This window comes from Triturus cristatus, chromosome 1_1, assembly GCF_964204655.1.
Source record: "Triturus cristatus chromosome 1_1, aTriCri1.1, whole genome shotgun sequence".
In the NCBI taxonomy this organism is placed as follows: Eukaryota; Metazoa; Chordata; class Amphibia; order Caudata; family Salamandridae; genus Triturus; species Triturus cristatus.
The window spans coordinates 1,018,611,913-1,018,631,094 of record NC_140579.1 but is presented as its reverse complement, the minus strand read 5'-3'; the positions used below and the strand labels follow the sequence as shown (position 1 = coordinate 1,018,631,094).

General features: G+C 44.8%; 1 protein-coding gene across 1 annotated transcript in view; it reads right to left on the bottom strand.

Moving 5' to 3' along the window:
* Positions 1 to 17,875, bottom strand: part of LOC146871466 (ubiquitin carboxyl-terminal hydrolase CYLD-like) — an 832,861-nt gene extending 814,986 nt beyond the window's left edge. Inside the window, exon 1 of the mRNA XM_085651077.1 lies at positions 17,370 to 17,875. Coding sequence (XP_085507203.1) covers positions 17,370 to 17,822 — 453 coding nt within the window. The 5' untranslated portion in view covers positions 17,823 to 17,875. The remainder of the gene's footprint in view (positions 1 to 17,369) is intronic.
* Positions 17,876 to 19,182: the final 1,307 nt, after the last annotated feature.

The following is a 19,182-nucleotide window of genomic DNA, read 5'->3' as shown; positions in this document are numbered from 1 at the left end:
CCTATGTCTGGGCACTGCTGGGAGGACTCTTCACCCACCCCTCCTATGTCTGGGCACTGCTGGGAGTGATCTGCACCCACCCCTCCTATGTTTGGGGACTACTGGGAGGACTCTGCACCCACCCCTCCTATGTCTGGGCACTGCTGGGAGTGATCTGCACCCACCCCTCCTATGTCTGGGGACTACTGGGAGGACTCTGCACCCACCCCTCCTATGTCTGGGCACTGCTGGGAGTGATAGGCACCCACCCCTCCTATGTCTGGGCACTGCTGGGAGTGATAGGCACCCACCCCTCCTGTGTCTGGGCACTGCTGGGAGGACTCTGCACCCACTCCTCCTATGTCTGGGCACTGCTGGGAGGACTCTGCACCCACCCCTCCTATGTCTGGCACTGCCGGGAGTGATAGGCACCCACCCCTCCTATGTCTGGGCACTGCTGGGAGTGATAGGCACCCACCCCTCCTGTGTCTGGGCACTGCTGGGAGGACTCTGCACCCACTCCTCCTATGTCTGGGCACTGCTAGGAGGACTCTGCACCCACCCCTCCTATGTCTGGCACTGCCGGGAGTGATAGGCACCCACCCCTCCTATGTCTGGGCACTGCTGGGAGTGATAGACACCCACCCCTCCTATGACTGGGCACTGCTGGGAGGACTGTGCACCCACCCCTCCTATGTCTGGGCTCTGCTGGGAGTAATCTGCACCCACCCCTCCTATGTCTGGGCACTGCTGGGAGTGATAGGCACCCACCCCTCCTATGTCTGGACACTGCTGGGAGGAGTCTGCACCCACCCCTCCTATGTCTGGGCACTGCTGGGAGTGATAGGCACCCACCCCTCCTATGTCTGGGCACTACTGGGAGGACTCTGCACCCACCCCTCCTATGTCTTGGCACTGCTGGGAGTGATAAGCACCCACCCCTCCTATGTCTGGGCACTGCTGGGAGGACTCTGCACCCACCCCTCCTATGTCTGGGCACTGCTGGGAGTGATAGGCACCAACCCCTCCTATGTCTGGGCACTGCTGGGAGGACTCTGCACACACCCCTCCTATGTCTGGGCACTGCTGGGAGTAATCTGCATCCACCCCTCCTATGTCTGGGCACTACTGGGAGGACTCTGCACCCACCCCTCCTATGTCTGGGCACTGCTGGGAGGACTCTGCACCCACCCCTCCTATGTCTGGGCACTGCTGGGAGGACTCTGCACCCACCCCTCCTATGTCTGGGCACTGCTGGGAGGACTCTGCACCCACCCCTCCTATGTCTGGGCACTGCTGGGAGTAATCTGCACCCACCCCTCCTATGTCTGGGCACTACTGGGAGGACTCTGCACCCACCCCTCCTATGTCTGGGCACTGCTGGGAGTGATAGGCACCCACCCCTCCTGTGTCTGGGCACTGCTGGGAGGACTCTGCACTCACCCCTCCTATGTCTGGGCACTGCTGGAGGACTCTGCACCCACCCCTCCTATGTCTAGCACTGCTGGGAGTGATAGGCACCCACCCCTCCTATGTCTGGGCACTGCTGGGAGGACTCTTCACCCACCCCTCCTATGTCTGGGCACTGCTGGGAGTGATCTGCACCCACCCCTCCTATGTTTGGGGACTACTGGGAGGACTCTGCACCCACCCCTCCTATGTCTGGGCACTGCTGGGAGGACTCTGCACCCACCCCTCCTATGTCTGGGCACTGCTGGGAGGACTCTGCACCCACCCTCCTATGTCTAGCACTGCTGGGAGTGATAGGCACCCACCCCTCCTATGTCTGGGCACTGCTGGGAGTGATAGGCACCCACCCCTCCTATGTCTGGGCACTGCTGGGAGGACTCTGCACCCACCCCTCCTATGTCTGGGCACTGCTGGGAGGACTCTGCACCCACCCCTCCTATGTCTGGGCACTGCTGGGAGTGATAGGCACCCACCCCTCCTATGTCTGGGCACTGCTGGGAGTGATAGGCACCCACCCCTCCTATGTCTGGGCACTGCTGGGAGGACTCTGCACCCACCCCTCCTATGTCTGGGCACTGCTGGGAGTAATCTGCACCCACCCCTCCTATGTCTGGGCTCTACTGGGAGGACTCTGCACCCACCCCTCCTATGTCTGGGCACTGCTGGGAGGACTCTGCACCCACCCCTCCTATGTCTGGGCACTGCTGGGAGTGATAGGCACCCACCCCTCCTATGTCTGGGCACTGCTGGGAGTGATAGGCACCCACCCCTCCTGTGTCTGGGCACTGCTGGGAGGACTCTGCACCCACTCCTCCTATGTCTGGGCACTGCTGGGAGGACTCTGCACCCACCCCTCCTATGTCTGGCACTGCCGGGAGTGATAGGCACCCACCCCTCCTATGTCTGGGCACTGCTGGGAGTGATAGACACCCACCCCTCCTATGACTGGGCACTGCTGGGAGGACTCTGCATCCACCCCTCCTGTGTCTGGGCACTGCTAGGAGTAATCTGCACCCACCCCTCCTATGTCTGGCCACTGCTGGGAGGAGTCTGCACCCACCCCTCCTATGTCTGGGCACTGCTGGGAGTGATAGGCACTCACCCCTCCTATGTCTGGGCACTGCTGGGAGGACTCTGCACCCACCCCTCCTATGTCTGGGCACTACTGGGAGGACTCTGCACCCACCCCTCCTATGCCTGGGCACTGCTGGGAGTGATAGGCACCCACCCCTCCTATGTCTGGGGACTGCTGGGAGGACTCTGCACCCACCCCTCCTATGTCTGGGCACTGCTGGGAGTGATAGGCACCCACCCCTCCTATGTCTGGGCACTGCTGGGAGGACTCTGCACCCACCCTTCCTATGTCTGGGCACTGCTGGGAGTAATCTGCACCCACCCCTCCTATGTCTGGGCACTACTGGGAGGACTCTGCACCCACCCCTCCTATGTCTGGGCACTGCTGGGAGTGATAGGCACCCACCCCTCCTGTGTCTGGGCACTGCTGGGAGGACTCTGCACCCACCCCTCCTATGTCTGGGCACTGCTGGGAGTAATCTGCACCCACCCCTCCTATGTCTGGGCACTACTGGGAGGACTCTGCACCCACCCCTCCTATGTCTGGGCACTGCTGGGAGTGATAGGCACCCACCCCTCCTATGTCTGGGCACTGCTGGGAGGACTCTGCACCCACCCCTCCCATGTCTGGGCACTGCTGGGGCTGATGGCCATACACCCCTATGTGTCTGTCCACTGGCGTGGTACGAGCCGTACCCACGTCCCACAGGCATGGGTACGGCTCGTAGCACCATTGCAGTGGTGATGTGGGGGTATGCTTGGTACAAGCCGTACCCACGTCCTAAAGGCATGGGTATGGGTCGTACCCCTATTGTTGGGGTGCCGTAGGGGTACGTACCGTACCCATGCCTTTAGGACGTGGGTACGGCTCGTACCAAGCGTACCCCTACATCACCACTGCAATGGTGGTACGGGCCGTACCCATGCCTGTGGGACGTGGGTACGGGCCGTACCGCCATTGTGGCAGTGACATAGGGGTACGCGTGGTACGGGCCGTACCCATGCTCTGGGGGCGTGGGTACAGGCCGTACTGACATTGTGGCGGTGACGTAGGGGTACGTGTGGTACGGGCTGTTCCCATGGTCTTGGGGCATGGGTACGGGCCGTACCACCATTGTTGGGGTGCCGTAGGGGTATGCACCGTACCCACGCCTTAAGGGCGTGGGTACGGGTCATACCACGCCCATTCCTACGTCACCCCAAGAATGGCGGTACGGGCCGTACCCATGCCTGTGGGACGTGGGTACGGGCCGTACCGCCATTGTGGCGGTGACGTTGGGGTACGCGTGGTACGGGCCGTACCAACGCTCTGGGGGCGTGGGTACGGGCCGTACCACCATTGTTGGGGTGCCGTAGGGGTACGCACCGTACCCACGCCTTAAGGGCGTGGGTACGGGTCGTACCATGCCCACCCCTACGTCACCCCAAGAATGGCGGTACGGGCCGTACCCATGCCTGTGGGACGTGGGTACGGGCCGTACCGCCATTGTGGCAGTGACGTAGGGGTACGCGCCGTACCCACGCTCTGGGGTGTGGGTACGGGCCGTACCACCATTGTTGGAGTGCCGTAGGGGTACGCACCGTACCCACGCCTTAAGGGCGTGGGTACGGGTTGTACCACGGCCACCCCTACGTCACCCCAAGAATGGCGGTACGGCCCGTACCCATGGCTTTGGGACGTGAGTACGGGCCGTACCGCCATTGTGGCGGTGACGTAGGGGTGGGCGTGGTACGACCCGTACCCACGATCTTAAGGCATGGGTACGGTGCGCGTACCACAATTGTTGTGTTGCCGGTTCGCGTCCATGTTGACTTCCGTTGTGGCGGACGCAGGCCTTGGTGGAGACGCCCCCACCCCCGAAGTGACCAGGCCCTGGGGGTCAGGTATGTACAGGGCATGTTTGATTTAGGACTTGGGTGGGGGTTATGTTTCCTGGCCCTGCCCCCCCCCCCTTTGACCCTGGGTGTTGTTCTGACCTTCTGCGGTGTCTGCGTCGGTTCCTGTACACCAGGTGGACTGCTATGACGGCCGGGATGACACGTAGGTTTGGGTCCATGGCTGTCCGTCGCGTACAGGTGCTCCTTGTGCGCGTCGTCCTGATTTCCCGGCAGTTTTTCGCTCCCGTAAAATATTGTCCGTGCGGAGTGATGTCGGCACGAATCGTACTTGCTGGTTCATGAAACGCTGACTGTCTCCGTCCGGACGTCACGTCCGCGTTGTCCCGGATCAGAATTGTGGGTATTTTTAGTTCGGTCGGTGCTTTTTACGATTCGTACGCAAATGGTGTTTGCGTAGGAATCGTACTTGCATGTTTGTAAGGTATTTCTACCGGGTACGAGTCGGACGGAGAAAACGCTCCGTCCGACAGTTCGTACCCGGTTTATCCAGGATCGGAATCGACCCCATACTATCCAAAGAGAAGTCATCATCTTGAGAACATGTGTCTCTATGAAGTGTTGCAAAACTACACTTTTAAACGGAATATTACAGAGAACATCAACGATGGAAAATATGGAGTGATTGGTTCTGAAGGATGTCTGGTGAAACAAAGGAAAGGAAATTTAATTAATCACAGAAAACTGAGTTGCGACACTGCTGACAAAAGGGAATTTTACTATTTAGCCCTTTTGCAAATGTTCAAACCATGGCGTTCTGAACTGGAATTACTTGGAGATTTTCCCAGCTATGAAGATTCATTTAATGCTTGTAAAGATAGCATACAATGCAGTGCTTTCGCAAATTATGTGAAAATGTTGAATGACGAAATTGATCAAGAAGCTACAATTGCAGCTGAGATTGCTAGAGACAGTTCTCAAGACAGTCAAAGTTCTGCTGCACTGAGTCAAGATCCACTAGGACAACAAATTGTTGAAAATGAAGCAGCGATTGCCATGAATGAGGTGGAAACAGCAATGTATCAAGCACAAGAAGATGCAATACAGTTAGGAAACTTGGAAGAGCAACTAAATGTTGAAGAGAAACAAATATATCAGCAAGTGAAAGAGCAGATTGACCATGGATTACTTCATGAAAAGAGAGTGTGCTCATGTACATCATTTCAACCTATCCGAATGTATGTGAGTGGTCAAGCTGGAACAGGAAAGAGTTTCTTAATTAAAGTAATTACAAGTTATCTGCAAAAAACAACTGAGTCGCATTTGTCTTGTGTTGTCACTGCTCCAACTGGGTTGGCAGCACATAACATTAAAGGAATTACTTTACATCGTTTACTAATGCTGCCAGTAGAGCATGAGAACAAATTGGAATACCACAAGCTATCTGGAGAAGCTTGTTGTGAAGTTTCAAGAGTGCTGAAGAAAATGAAACTTCTCATTATTGATGAGGTGATCATGGTTTCAAACTTGATGCTTGCCTTTGTGCATTTAAGAATGCAGCAAATTCTTAAAATAGAGTATGACGTGTTATTTGGAGGAAAACTCGTCATAGTTTTTGGAGATCTACTGCAACTGACACCGGTAAAAGGACAACCGGTATTTAAAACACTTGCCCATGAAGATACTAGAAAGTCTCTTGGCAGTGTTGGTAATGTGAACATTTGGACTAATTTTGAATACAAAGAACTGACAACAAATATGCGACAGGCAAATGATGCTGAATATGGAAGTATTCTTCAAGATATAAGAATTGGAATTCTTTCAAAAAAAGGGAAAGAAGCTTTGGAGAGTCGATTACTTTGCAATGTCTTTCCAAATGAAAATGCAGTTGCTGCAAAAGTGTACGTGGAAATTGCTAAAAATAAGTCAGTGATTTGCTTAATGCCGACACTGCATGAGTTTTCAATATTCAACGAAGAATTATTAAAATTGGAAAATGAAGAAATTGTCAAAATGGAAGCCATCGATAAAATACTACATGAAGGAATCACTATTATTTTAACGGGTAAGTTGAGATCAAAACTAGATTGTTTAGAAAAAAAAAATATCTAAAACTGCTGGTTTGGAAAAGACACTGTATGTGTGTGTAAACTGTCGGGTAATTTTAAGGCGTAATTTGGATGTAGAGAAAGGTTGAGTTAATGGTGCAATGGGCAAAGAGGTGGATTTTGTGAATCATCAGAAAAAATAAGTAATTGAATTTTTAAAAATTAAATTTGATCAGATTGATGAAGTTAAAGAAATTGATCCTTGTTCAATTCTTTTTTTGCTTGTTAAAGATTTATATGTCCGTAGGAAACAATTTCCATTTTCTCTGGCATATGCAGTGACTATTCATAAATCTCAAGGATTAAGTGTAGACAGTGCATTGGTGAACATTGGATCTACTGTATTTAAAGAGGGTATGGCATATGTTGCTTTGTCGCGAGTCAGAACATTATCTGGTTTGTTTTTGATTGATTTTGATGAGACAAAGGTTACTGCACATGCAAACTGTGTAAAAGAGTAGAATAGGTTAAGAAGGGTGTATGCTCCAAATTTAGGTCAATATCCTGTATTTGAAAAGCGTGTGGTTGGTCGAAAAAGAAGGTTAGAGAATATCTGTTCTGAAGGTATCAAGAAAAGAAAAGAACAAGATAATGTTGTGATTGCAGGTAAAAAGAAATTGGACACTGTTGAAGAGATTGGTTATCATTTTGAAAATAGTTCTGGTGTCAACTGCTATGCTAATGTAGTGGTCAATGTTGTTTTTTATCTGGAAGGTTTGCAAGAGGAAATTATGCAGGAATTTTTAATGTATATGCTTACAATTTTTGAAAATGAAGGTGTAGAAATAGAAAATATTTTTGGCCTTTCTTACAAATGGGAACATTATTGTGAAAATTGCATGTATTTCATGTAGCACCAATGCAGACACTGAGAGATTTCTGTATTTAACATTACCAGACTGTAAATCAGTGGCTTTCAATAAATTAGTGAAAGGTGCAATTCAAAACATGGAGTGTAGCCAATGTAAATCAGAAATGTTATCCCCATTATTGTTAACAAAATATGGAAAATACATAATTTTAATGATGCAACGTTGTACAGCTGATGGAAGAAAATTGGATACTTTAATAAAACAATTTGTAGCAGCACAAATATCAATATCAGGAAGGACTTTTGTAGCAATTGCAATATGTTTCCATGATGGTCCTTCCACCACATCTGGACATTACACTGCCTATCTAAAATGTGACAAAGGCTGGACACTTTGTAATGATGCCCCGTTGGTTTTCAAACAACGTTTGCCTAGGGAATTACAAAATTCTTACCTAATATTTTTTAAGCCAAAGTTTTAGGAAGCTAATTCACTCTCTGAGGAATTTATTATTATAATTTAATAGAACTACCATTGGACAGTTTACATAAAGAAGAAGTGCAAAAATACCATTTGGCCTCAAGGAAAGGTATATTTTTGAATTATGGACTTTTTGGTGGTCATCACATCGGTGATTATTTTAATGTGGCAACATTTACAGTTTTTATAAGTTAAAGTTATAAAATGTTGTAATCTGTAAGCATTTCATATATGTATGATTTGTATTTTCTGGTATTTTACTGAGAATAGTATGTTTTTTTTTTTTTAACAATCTTTCGGATTGTTTTTTTTCCCCCGCTGTTAAGTGATGAGTACCATTGAAATCACTATTTCGAGTGAAATTCAATATATTCTGAGAACAGCAAAAAAGGCAAACAAATTACTTTGTGGAAATTATGTTGTGTTGTAAAAAATGTATTATAGGTTATAATTTTTTTATTTTATTTTCTTTCACAGATCCAAATTTTAAAATGAGCAATTTTAAAGAATTTATATTGGAATGAAAAATAGGCAAAAATGAATAACATTTTTTATTCCTATTACTGTGAAGGTAAGTTTAACTAAGTCTCAATATGCAGAATGAAGAGGCCTGCAAGAATCTACAAAGTTGAAACATGTTTCTAAGAACACTTTGTTTATGTAGTTTTAAAATCTGACCATAATCAGATAACATTTGACCTGCAAAAAAAGAGATTTGAGGGGTTCATAATATTTCACGTTTTTAGCTGTTGAAGGACCGCAATCATTTCAATCATTCTTCTTTGAACATCTTTGTAGACAAAACTCTGTGCTTACTTTTATCATTCGCAAGGAAATTTAAAAACGGAAATATGTCCCTTTTTGGAACATAGTTATTGTGCAAGACACTCTTTCATATTTACAAAGAGAGGAAAAGGCACTCTGTGCACTTTTTATACTCCATGTAAATACAACCTCATCATTTAGACCACTTTGCGTTGAAAGGGTGTTCTATAAGTGTTGTTGTGCATGATTACACTTAATACTCATAGAACAAGACACATGTCTAGATTTATCAGAAATCATGAATCTCGATATGTGTGTGAATGGTGCACCATTCTACAATCGGTGTAGGAAAGCACAACAAAGAGAATTGTTTTAATTTCTCCACATTTTTATAGCTTCAATGCATGCTGAAATGTTCAGCATACATTGAAGGAGAAAAATGCATTTTCTCATTGTTTTTGTACAGGAAGGTGTGTCTTCCTGTAGAAAAACAAACAGCACATGACACAGATATCCTTGCACTATGGTGCAAGGGTGCCTGTGTCACCACATGGCTGCAGTTTAAGCAGCCGTGCAGACAGAAGCATAGATTTGCAACATATTTATGTACATATGTTGCATGCCTGTGCTTCGGAAGTACTACAGCACACTGCAGTTAAAGAGGTTACTGTGTGATGCTGCAGCACTTCCTCATACTTCTGCACTTATACATTCACCATACGCTACTTATGCATTCATTCAGTCAATTACGTACTACACATACATTCATCTAAACTTTCACACACTAACAAAGAAATTTAGCTCTTTTTTTAAACCAGGAAAGTTAGTTCTTACAAGAACTTTTTTTTTTCCTTCTTTCTTTTTTTATAATTTTTTGGGGGTTTTCTGAACAATTTTGTGATTTTTTGGGTTTTTCTGAAAAAAAAACCCCAAAAACAAAACAGGAGAAACCAAACAATGAACTTCAGGGAACAGTAAAAAAAACAACAAAAAAACTAGCAAATATGACTTTCCTGCCGGCGGCAGATAAGATCGATCGACTGCTCGCCATAGCACAAAGTCTTATTGCACTTAATGCAGAGCACTTTTAAAAATTGAAATTGAGGACGGATGTCCAAGGTTTGGTCTGATGGATGCACTCTTGACGTGCTCGGCTGCGATGAGGTTGATGGCGCAGGAGCAGGAGTGTCTCTCATCCGTCGGCACTCTTCACGTGCAAGATTGTTTGGATGAAGGCTCCTCATGTGCTTGATCATACTTGCCGTGCCACAAGAGTATTTCTTGTTAGGATCCCCTCTCGATAAGACTCTTTTGCAAATCTTACATGTGACCAAGGTGGCATTGGTCCTATTCTGTCCTTCGGGAAAAGTAAAAAATACCAACACCACTGAAACAAAACGTTTTTGTGTGGTTCCTCTGGCAAAAATTCATCCTCAGAGGTTTGAGGTGATGCAGGTGATGCCTGCTGCCCTGAAGCCATTTTTGGTTGCAAAAAGTTAGAGCTAAGTGTATACTTAGTCTAAAAAAATCTTCTTCTCTCCAAAGAGATGGTTCTCCAAAGAAGCTCAAAGAAGAATGATTGAAATGGGAGGGGTCTTTCAGTAGTTAGAACAGGAAGTGTAATGAACCAATCAAATCTATTTTTTTGCAGGTCACATGGGATCCGCGCTCCATGCGCTTACGCAGCACGCACCCAGTGCGCATCCGCGAAATTGAATTTAAAAGGAATATAGGATTAGATGTAAAAACATTAGTTTTAAGACTAGTTTAGAGTTTGTCTTCAATTAATATTCACATGCAATACATAGATATGTTTTTTTAAATGTTAAATACTTCGCGGGATCCACGCACCTACTGCATCAGACGCAGATGACGCATCGCGGAAGCGCGTAAACGTTGCGTTACGTACATCGAACGTGTCGTGTATAGGCTGGGAGTCGCATAGCGATCGCGCACTAAACACGTACCCAATGCATACCATGCGCGGATGCTATCGCGTACGAATCGTGAACGGTGCGCTTAGGGTGCGCGGATCCAAAAACATTGAAAAAAAATATATCTAAAATAAAGTTTTGTACGTATAGTTAAAAAAATATTTTGAAAAATATAAAAAAATATGTTTGAAAAACCCATTAAGTTCAAATAATATTTTTTAATTTGTAAAAGAATTAATTGGAAAAATATGTTTAAAAAATGGTGATAAAAAAGTATTTTAAAAAAAAACACACTGAATTTGAAAAATATAGAAATCCTATGAAAATCATTAAACATGATATCTTTAGAGATAAGTTATAGATAGGAATTAGCATTTAAAAAACCTTTGAAATTCACTGAAAAAACCATAGGTTTCATGCACGTTATAGTTAGGAATTGGCATTTAAAAAAACCTTTGAAATTCACTGAAAAAACCAAAGGTTTCAGGGGCGTTATAGTTAGGAATGGGCATTTAAAAAAGCTTTGAAAATCACTGAAAAAACCATAGGTTTCATGCATGTTATAGTTAGGAATTGGCATTTAAAAAACCTTCAGTGATGTCATTTGAGATGTCATCAGTGATGTCATCAGTGATGTCACTGACCATGTCATGAGTGATGTAATATGTGACGTCATCAGCAGTGCATTGCGGGGGCGCGAGTTATAGTTAGCTGAACTAACTATAACAGGGGAATTACTAGGGTTTTGTACGAGGGAAATGTCCAGCTAACTATAACGCCCCTGAAACCTATGGTTTTTTCAGTGAATTTCTAAGGTTTTTTAAATGCCAATTCCTAACTATAACATGCATGAAACCTATGGTTTTTTCAGTGAATATATATATATATATATATATATCCATATATATCCTGTGAGTTGCCGCTTGCAGCCAATCCCTTCCTCACAAAACCGGTGCCAGCAGCAACAGCCGCTAATTATATTTAGACGTTTTGAGAGAGAAGGAATTGTGTTGTCCATTCTTATTTTGGGACTTCTCAAAACGAACTACGTCTAAAAAAAAATATATATATATATATATATATATCTCAAAACAATACCTTTTAAGGTTTAGAGTACCGCCTAAATTATGCAAAAAAGAAGCAGAGAACTCTGGGTTGTTCCCAAGTTTAGGTGGAGAGCAGCTGCTGTATAGAGCCCCCTTCAACACCAGCGACACTCTGAATCTGCTCACCTCAAATGTCTGTTTTTCAAGCAAAGTTTTTAAGCATATGATTAGCACAGTGCGATCCACACGGAGCTGTAAAATGAAAAGAGTATTTTACCACTTAAGACACAGCTAAATACAATCCAAGCCAACCTGGAATGAATAAAAGCAACCACTGGCAAGTGTTTCACTATCATTATATCTCTTGGGGGTGGTTTAGATTTGTCCAGCCACAAGGGAGTACCCAGTATATGTCAAATGAATACCCTTTCAGGCTTAAAGAGTGCCGCATACATTGTGCAAAAAAAGAAGCAGAGAACTTTGGGTAGTTCCCAGGCTTAGGTGGAGAGCAGATTATGTATAGAGCACCCTACAACACCAGCAACACACAATCTGCTCACCACAAATATCTGTTTTTCTAGCAAAGTTTATAAGCATAGGTTCAGCACAGACCCGCTCACACCGAGCTAGAAAGGGACAAAGTCTTTATTCATTCTGTAGTATCCTGTTGGGAAAGTTGTTAAGAGAAATGAAAATGATCTTTATAATGGAGATTCTGATAGTGGCACCATTGACAACCAATTTGAGGTGAGGAAATCCTCAAGGGTTTCTAGGAGACCGTTTCAACTAAAGGAATATGTATGATTTTTTGGGGGATTTTTTTTTTTTTAACCTAAACAGTTTGTGCTGTTTCTTCTGTGGATGCAACACTACTTTTATTTATTTCATTTCTTCAACACAAGCTTTACTATGTTCAAACTTTTTGGCAACAGTAACAACTTCTGAAAGAGACAGGTCATCCTTTTGCCAGAAACTCTCTCTAGCTTTCTCTACACAACATCCTAACAAACTGGACACAAGGTCTTTCTTCAGTGTTGATACCAAAAGAACACATAGAAGCCAGTTTCCTTAACACAGAAACATATTCCTCAACAGATCTGTCTGACCTCTGCATACGCTTTCCAAATTGGTACCTTTCCAAAACCCTTGAAACTTTAGGTAAGTAATGTTAATCTAATTTCTTTATACATATTTCATATTCTTTTAAGCCATTGCTTAATTCTGCAGACAACTCAGAAAGATGCAGAAAAAACTTCTTGGCCTTCAGAGCCAAGACAAAAAAGTAATAAAGCCATTCTGCACTTAAGTCGTTCCACACATCCTTGCATAACTTATAAAAACGTTCTTCCATTTTTTCCATGGAATTTGAGGTTCCCCAGGACTCATAAGAAAAAGATGGAGGAACATTCTGCATGGTGTCGGAAATGAAGGACTAACAAAGTTATGACCTTTTAGATGGAGCTGGGTGTGATAGCACTAAATGTTATTTGTAGTAGGATAAGGTGCAGAAACATAATAAAAGAACTAAATAAACTGTGGCTGTGTGCAATAGTGAACACCAACGGTTACTTGTTGTAGAATAAGATGCAGTTGCAGATACTAAATGTTAATTGCAGCAGAATAAGCTGCTAGCACGAAAATATAGATTAACAAGCTGTGCACATCAGCGGTCGGTAGAAGAGGCTGTGAGCACTTGCAACATCAACTGTTAATTGCAGTAGAGTAAGGAGGATGCACGTAGTAACTAGTATAAGCAATCTGTGTGCATCAGCAATCAATAAATAAGCTACATGCAGTAGTCTGTAAAGACAGAGAGAGTAGGCTGTGCGTATCGCGATGGCAAAAACAGCTGTACGCAAAGAGATAGGAAACATAGAAATGCTGTGTGTATCAGCGGTGGAAAATCAGCTGTACACAAGGAGCCTCAAATGAAGTCACTAGGCAACGCAGGGAAGCTGTGCGTATGGGGACAATAGCTGCACAAAACAGAAGAGAAACGACGTTGCAAAGTAACACAGTATCAACAACTTGAAAAGTGACTTTAAGATGGCCGCACATTACATTACGGCATGACGTGAACAAAGCATCCAAGTAGCTAAGCAACCAGGTAACAGTAAGTGATGAAACATCTACACGATGGCCGCACGTAACACTACAGCAGAGACGGAGTGAACGTCCAGGCTCCTTACGTTTACCTCAAGAATGGGAGCACGCTCAGCGATGTCCTCGCACAGGCAAGGAGGTCGTTGTGGAGGAGTCGCGCGTGCTTGCGTTCAGCACGAGAAAGAAAGCGGGCACAGAGGAGTCTTCGTGCAGGCTCACTCGCCAAAGAAATCGCCGTAAGGGGTCGAGCGTGCAAAAATAAATAAAAAGATTTGCCTGTACCCCAGAGCCAAAACAAAGGGCTCAAAGGGGACACAGGGAGGAACAAAAACAAACAAGTCCGCAAGTCTCAAAGCAATCACCTATTCTCCTTACTTAAAAGAAAGAGCGTCTTGAGGCTTGAAGATTGCTTCGTGAAAGGTGAGTGAAGGGAGTTAAACTCACGGTGTGGTGGTGGTTGTATTGTTCAGGTGAAGAGGTTGTCCAAGTTAATGAGATGTAGGTTGCAGCTTTTCTAAATTAGGTGTCCAAAATTTGAATAAGAAAGTAGAGTTGAAGTGTTTATCATCCAATGAGTGGGTCCGCTCTTCTCCAAGTTGTCGTCAATGAAATGAAGTACGGAGGTAGCAGTAGATGGATGATTGAGGATGGTCTATTAATTTGGATAGTGAACACTTCAGCCTCAGCAGCACAGCCACCGTCAAGCCAGATCAGGCTTTCTCTAACTGACTTGTTTCAAGTGTAAACATTCTATCACTAGGAACAACCAGAATACATATCAGTGTTAGCTATAATACAGAATACTGTACACAACACTTATAATAAAGGATACTACACATTCCGACAGCAAAGTGTTTAAATCTAGGATTAGCACAGTGCCATCAACGCCGAGCTGTAAAATAAGTAACTATAACATGTGCAGTAAAGTAACTATCTCTTAGCTGGCCTATCTAATTTTTACCTAGGTGATCACTCTAAACAAACATTACCCCTTAACATGAATTCTCACTGCACACAAAGTTTTTCTTTTTTCTTTTATTTATTTATCAAAGGTGAGATTGGAAGGTTGATGGTGTTCTACATATTTGTCTCTAAATCAACAGAAGCCATTAATGGCCTTTTTGTAAATTGAAATGACATTATGACTCTGTCGTATGTGTAAATGTTTTTGTGAACTCTATATAAATTATATCTCTAAAAAGTTTTTGATATTTTAAGAAAAGAAAAAATAATTTTGATAAATAAATAAAAGAAAAACTTTGTGTGCAGTGAGAATTCATGTTAAGGGGTAATGTTTGTTTAGAGTGATTACCTAGGTAAAAATTAGATAGGCCAGCTAAGAGGTTTTCTCTGTTTTTGTCTTTTTCCCCCTCCTCTTGGGTCTTAAAGTAATCAGGGGACACCTTTGTTGTACACCACAGTAAAGTAACTATAACTCGCACCCTTGTCATGCACAGTAAATTACTTCCCATATTACATCGCTCATGACATATTCTATGATATCATCACCAAAACATCCGAAATTATATCATTCTTGACAACACTGTGTAGGACGGGGCGAAAGTTATAGTTACTTGAGATAACTATCACTGATGAAGTTGAGCTTTTTATTCCATTTAAAACTATGTATTTTAAGTGACATTTTCACCCAACTATAACGTACCTTTAACCTTTAGTTTTTTCAGGACATTTCTAATATATATATGTGAATATATATATTCACTGGAAAAAAAAAAGGTCACAGTTAGGCTAAGATTTCATTTGTACAAAACCAGTGAACTTCAGGAGTTCTAATTGCTTGAGCTAACTATAACTTACGCCCTGCAACGCATTGCTTATGAGCTTAAATATTACATCACTCATGATATGATCAGTGACATCACTGATGGCATTATCCACAGAACCACTCACACCCCTATACAACCTATCATACACCCACTCACACAACCACACACATACCCATTCACAAGACCCATTCAGGTACTAGCACAACCATTCACTCATTAATGGAGCCACTCACCCATTTCAGTCTTGGGGTCCCCATCCCCCAGGGCTGGGCACGAATCCCTGGGTGCCCTAGAGCCCACCAAGGGCTCCCAGTGTGCTATGGGACTGCAGGGGAATCCTCAAGGCCCCCGCGGTCCCAGCCAGCCCCCTGCCATCTGCGGAAGCCGACAATACGCTTGCACACCTGGAGATGCTGGAAATGTAGCTCCCTACATGCAAGAGCAATCGTTTTATTTCTTTCCCTGTCCGCATGGGCATGGAAAGAGATGAAAACTTTGCTTCCAGCAAGTGGGAGCACTTTGATAGCTCCTGCTTGCTGGAAGCAGAGTGTTTGCTTTGCTTAGAAGGAGTTGTCACAACTCCTGCCAAGCAAAAGCAAACAGCTATCTCCCGAGGGTGGGCACCTCGGGAGATAGCAGGAGCCGGGCCTGGGGTATGGCAGTCCCCAGGTTCATATATGGGTCCAGGAGGGCGGTCACGCGGCCCCCTTCCTTTGTTACTCTAGGGCCTTCCACGAGGAGGTGGTGGTCCCCGGGACCATGTATGGCCCAGGAGGGGGGTGCGTGGCACCCCTCCCTTTTCTTTAAAAATAAAATTGGCCCGGGAGGTGGTGGTCCCTGGGGGAGTCTGCATGGCTCCCCCAGTCTACTTATAGCCCCAGGGAGGTTGGCGTACTCGAGGGGGTGGGGGGAGATCCGTGAGGGCCACCTGATTATAATTAACAAGTGCCCCGGGGCATAAATAAGCCCTTGAAGGGGCGCCCCATGCGCACACCTTAATGTTTTATAAATGTCTGCATGCCCCGGGACCTGGCCCACACGGGGGCTACATTAAAAACAAGCACAGGAGACCGTGTTTTTTCTCTTCCACAGCTAAGTTGAGAAAATTCATGAATTTCGCCGTGAACTTAAAAAACAATTTCTGCCCAGGCGTGGTCAAGGCTAGGGCGTTAAAGTATCCCTACCCTGTCCCTGTTTCTTTTGTTTGTGTGTTTTTTTGGGGGGACTAAAAAAAAACAGTTCCAAGATGGCTGCCAACACTTCCTGGTTGAAGTGTTGGCAGCCAATCAGAGCTCTCATTATATGTGAAGCCTTCACGAACGTAGATATACAAAATTGGATTTCCTTTAACATCTCGCAAACTACTGAACGGATGTACACTAAATGACAACGCGTAATCTGAGGACCAAAAGCTACCTTTCGGACAAATTTGGAGTAATTCTGTCTAGCGGTTTGGGCTGCAGGAATGACTAAGGACTCTATGGGAATTAACATGGGGAACACACTTTGTTTTTTTCTTTAAACACCTTTCCCCCATTTGTCAGCCCTGCTTGACGGATCACCCTGAAACTTTCCATGTCCAACTAGAATGACCGGCACACTTTTTGGGGATTTTTTTTCCGAAGATTTGTCAACTGGTGCCAAAGATAAAGGCAAGTAAAACACAAAACACTTTTCTTACCTGCGATGTAAAAAATCTGATCTACTTACCTGCAATATGGCAGGTGTATATCCTACATATCATTTAAATAATGTTCTGTTTGTGTGCATGGATCTCCGAACAGATACACTGAGGGAGTCCCGTTCCAACAGATTACGTTAAAGGGATTCATGTCCCGATCAGAGTAAACGGAGTGTCCTAGATTAAAAGCCTTTGTCCACGGGAAGGAAAGGATTCACCTCCATGTGCATTGCATTTATGATTATGCCTTAAACAGTGTTTCCAGAATTTGAGTAAAAACAAAAAGGTACTTACCATGAGCTCGACACCAAATACAATCCCGGAATTGCCACTTGACTTGCCCATTGGCCCACAGTAGCGCACCACTCCAAGGACCTTCTCGCGTGAGGAAGAGGATGTCTGGACATGCACCCAGTCCCCTTTTTGTATCTCACTGAGCCTCTGAAGCTGACGGGGAGAGGCCAGTAGCGCCAGTCGCTCATCACAGTCTGTGACAGCCTCCAGCAGCCCAGCCGTGCGCTCGCTCACCTCCAGTAGGCCCCGCAGCTCCACCTGCAGCAGACGGTCAGTGTCCAGTACCTTGGCCCACATGCCAGTTGCTTTGTTTCGATTACTGCCATTGGACCTGGCATCCTCGGCCAGCAGGCTGCCTCGTGGGATCTTCACGTTGCCTTCAGTTTTGTCACTGCCATGGTTGTCTTGGGTGGCGATGTAGAGTTTACGAGCTTCTCGCGTTCTGTGAGACATTTTGGTGTAGCCAGAAGCTTCAGGCCATTTACTGCACGCTCATGGATCCAACTAGAAAATAAAAGCAATGAGATTACAGAGAGGCAAAACGGGTTTCACATTCTTGATCAAGAAAGAAGAGAGGCTTGGAGTGATAAAGAAATCTGGCACAGTGTGATGCTCCAGTCAAACTTTTGTTTTGGACACCACCCCTGTTTTTCAGTACCTCTACCCAGCTCTTCAAACAGACCCTGACCTGCTAAACCATTACTGGGAACGACACACAGCTCTGCAGTACTGGATGCTACTGAGCAGTGGGGACTACACACAGCTCTGCCAGTGCACCTCAATCTAGCACATCCAATGTTTTTTCATGCCCTTTGGACTAACGTTAAACCACTTTATTTTTGCTATTCGATAGCTAAAAAAATGTACAAAAATATTGTTGTATCAGAAGATCCTCGAATATAAGTGGAACAAAAGCCCAGTTCTAAAGAGATCAACTTATTCACTTGAGGCACATCAACTCCAGTTTGTGCATTGAAGAGTGATGTATTGCACACATCTTCCTCACATGGATTTCATGAACCAAATATCTGCTTGATTCAGGTGCATGTCTTCTCTTTTTCTATTCAAGGTGTAGAAAGCCACAACCAGTTATTCAAGCCCAATATATGAAAGCAAAAAGATAGCAGCTTATTGAGATGAAGATAGGTTTGTTTTTGCATGCCTGGGGTATGTGTTGAAACCAGGGAGACAAACATGAAAAACTTCAAGGGAACATCGAGAGTAGAAAGAGAATCAGACCAATTGACTTATATCTCATTTTATGTTTTATTTGTAACTTGTTCTCTGCTTGCAATTTGAAATAAACAAGAGGCTTAAAAAGAAACAATGTAATACTTGATTGGCCATCAGTGAAACATTAGCCCAATTTCCTTTGCAAAAGATGACACTTCCTGCCTTTGTAGTCAATGTTTCGGCAACTGGGCTCTAATTATTATTCACATTTTATCCTTGTTGGCCATTTGATACAAAAACAAATTACACATATTTGAAAAAGAAAACACAAGTTAGAGTGGGAAAGGTAAGTTAAGGAGGGAGAGGTCACGCAGCTGTCAAGCCTGACTCCAAGAGGTCACAGATGCTTTGAAACCCAGGTAAAGAAGGACCCAAGCAAATTCGCTGGATTACTTTGGTGTCCTTATATGGTTTGTCTTTACAGGTATTTATTTACATTAAAGAACACAATGGGGCATCTTAACTAGAATAGCCCAGCCTATAGAAGCTCTCTCACTGAATCCTGGACGCGAAGGGGGGGTGGTAACAAAGCAATTCTTGATTTTTGCCTGAAGTTCTCTTATTGCTGAATTTATACATG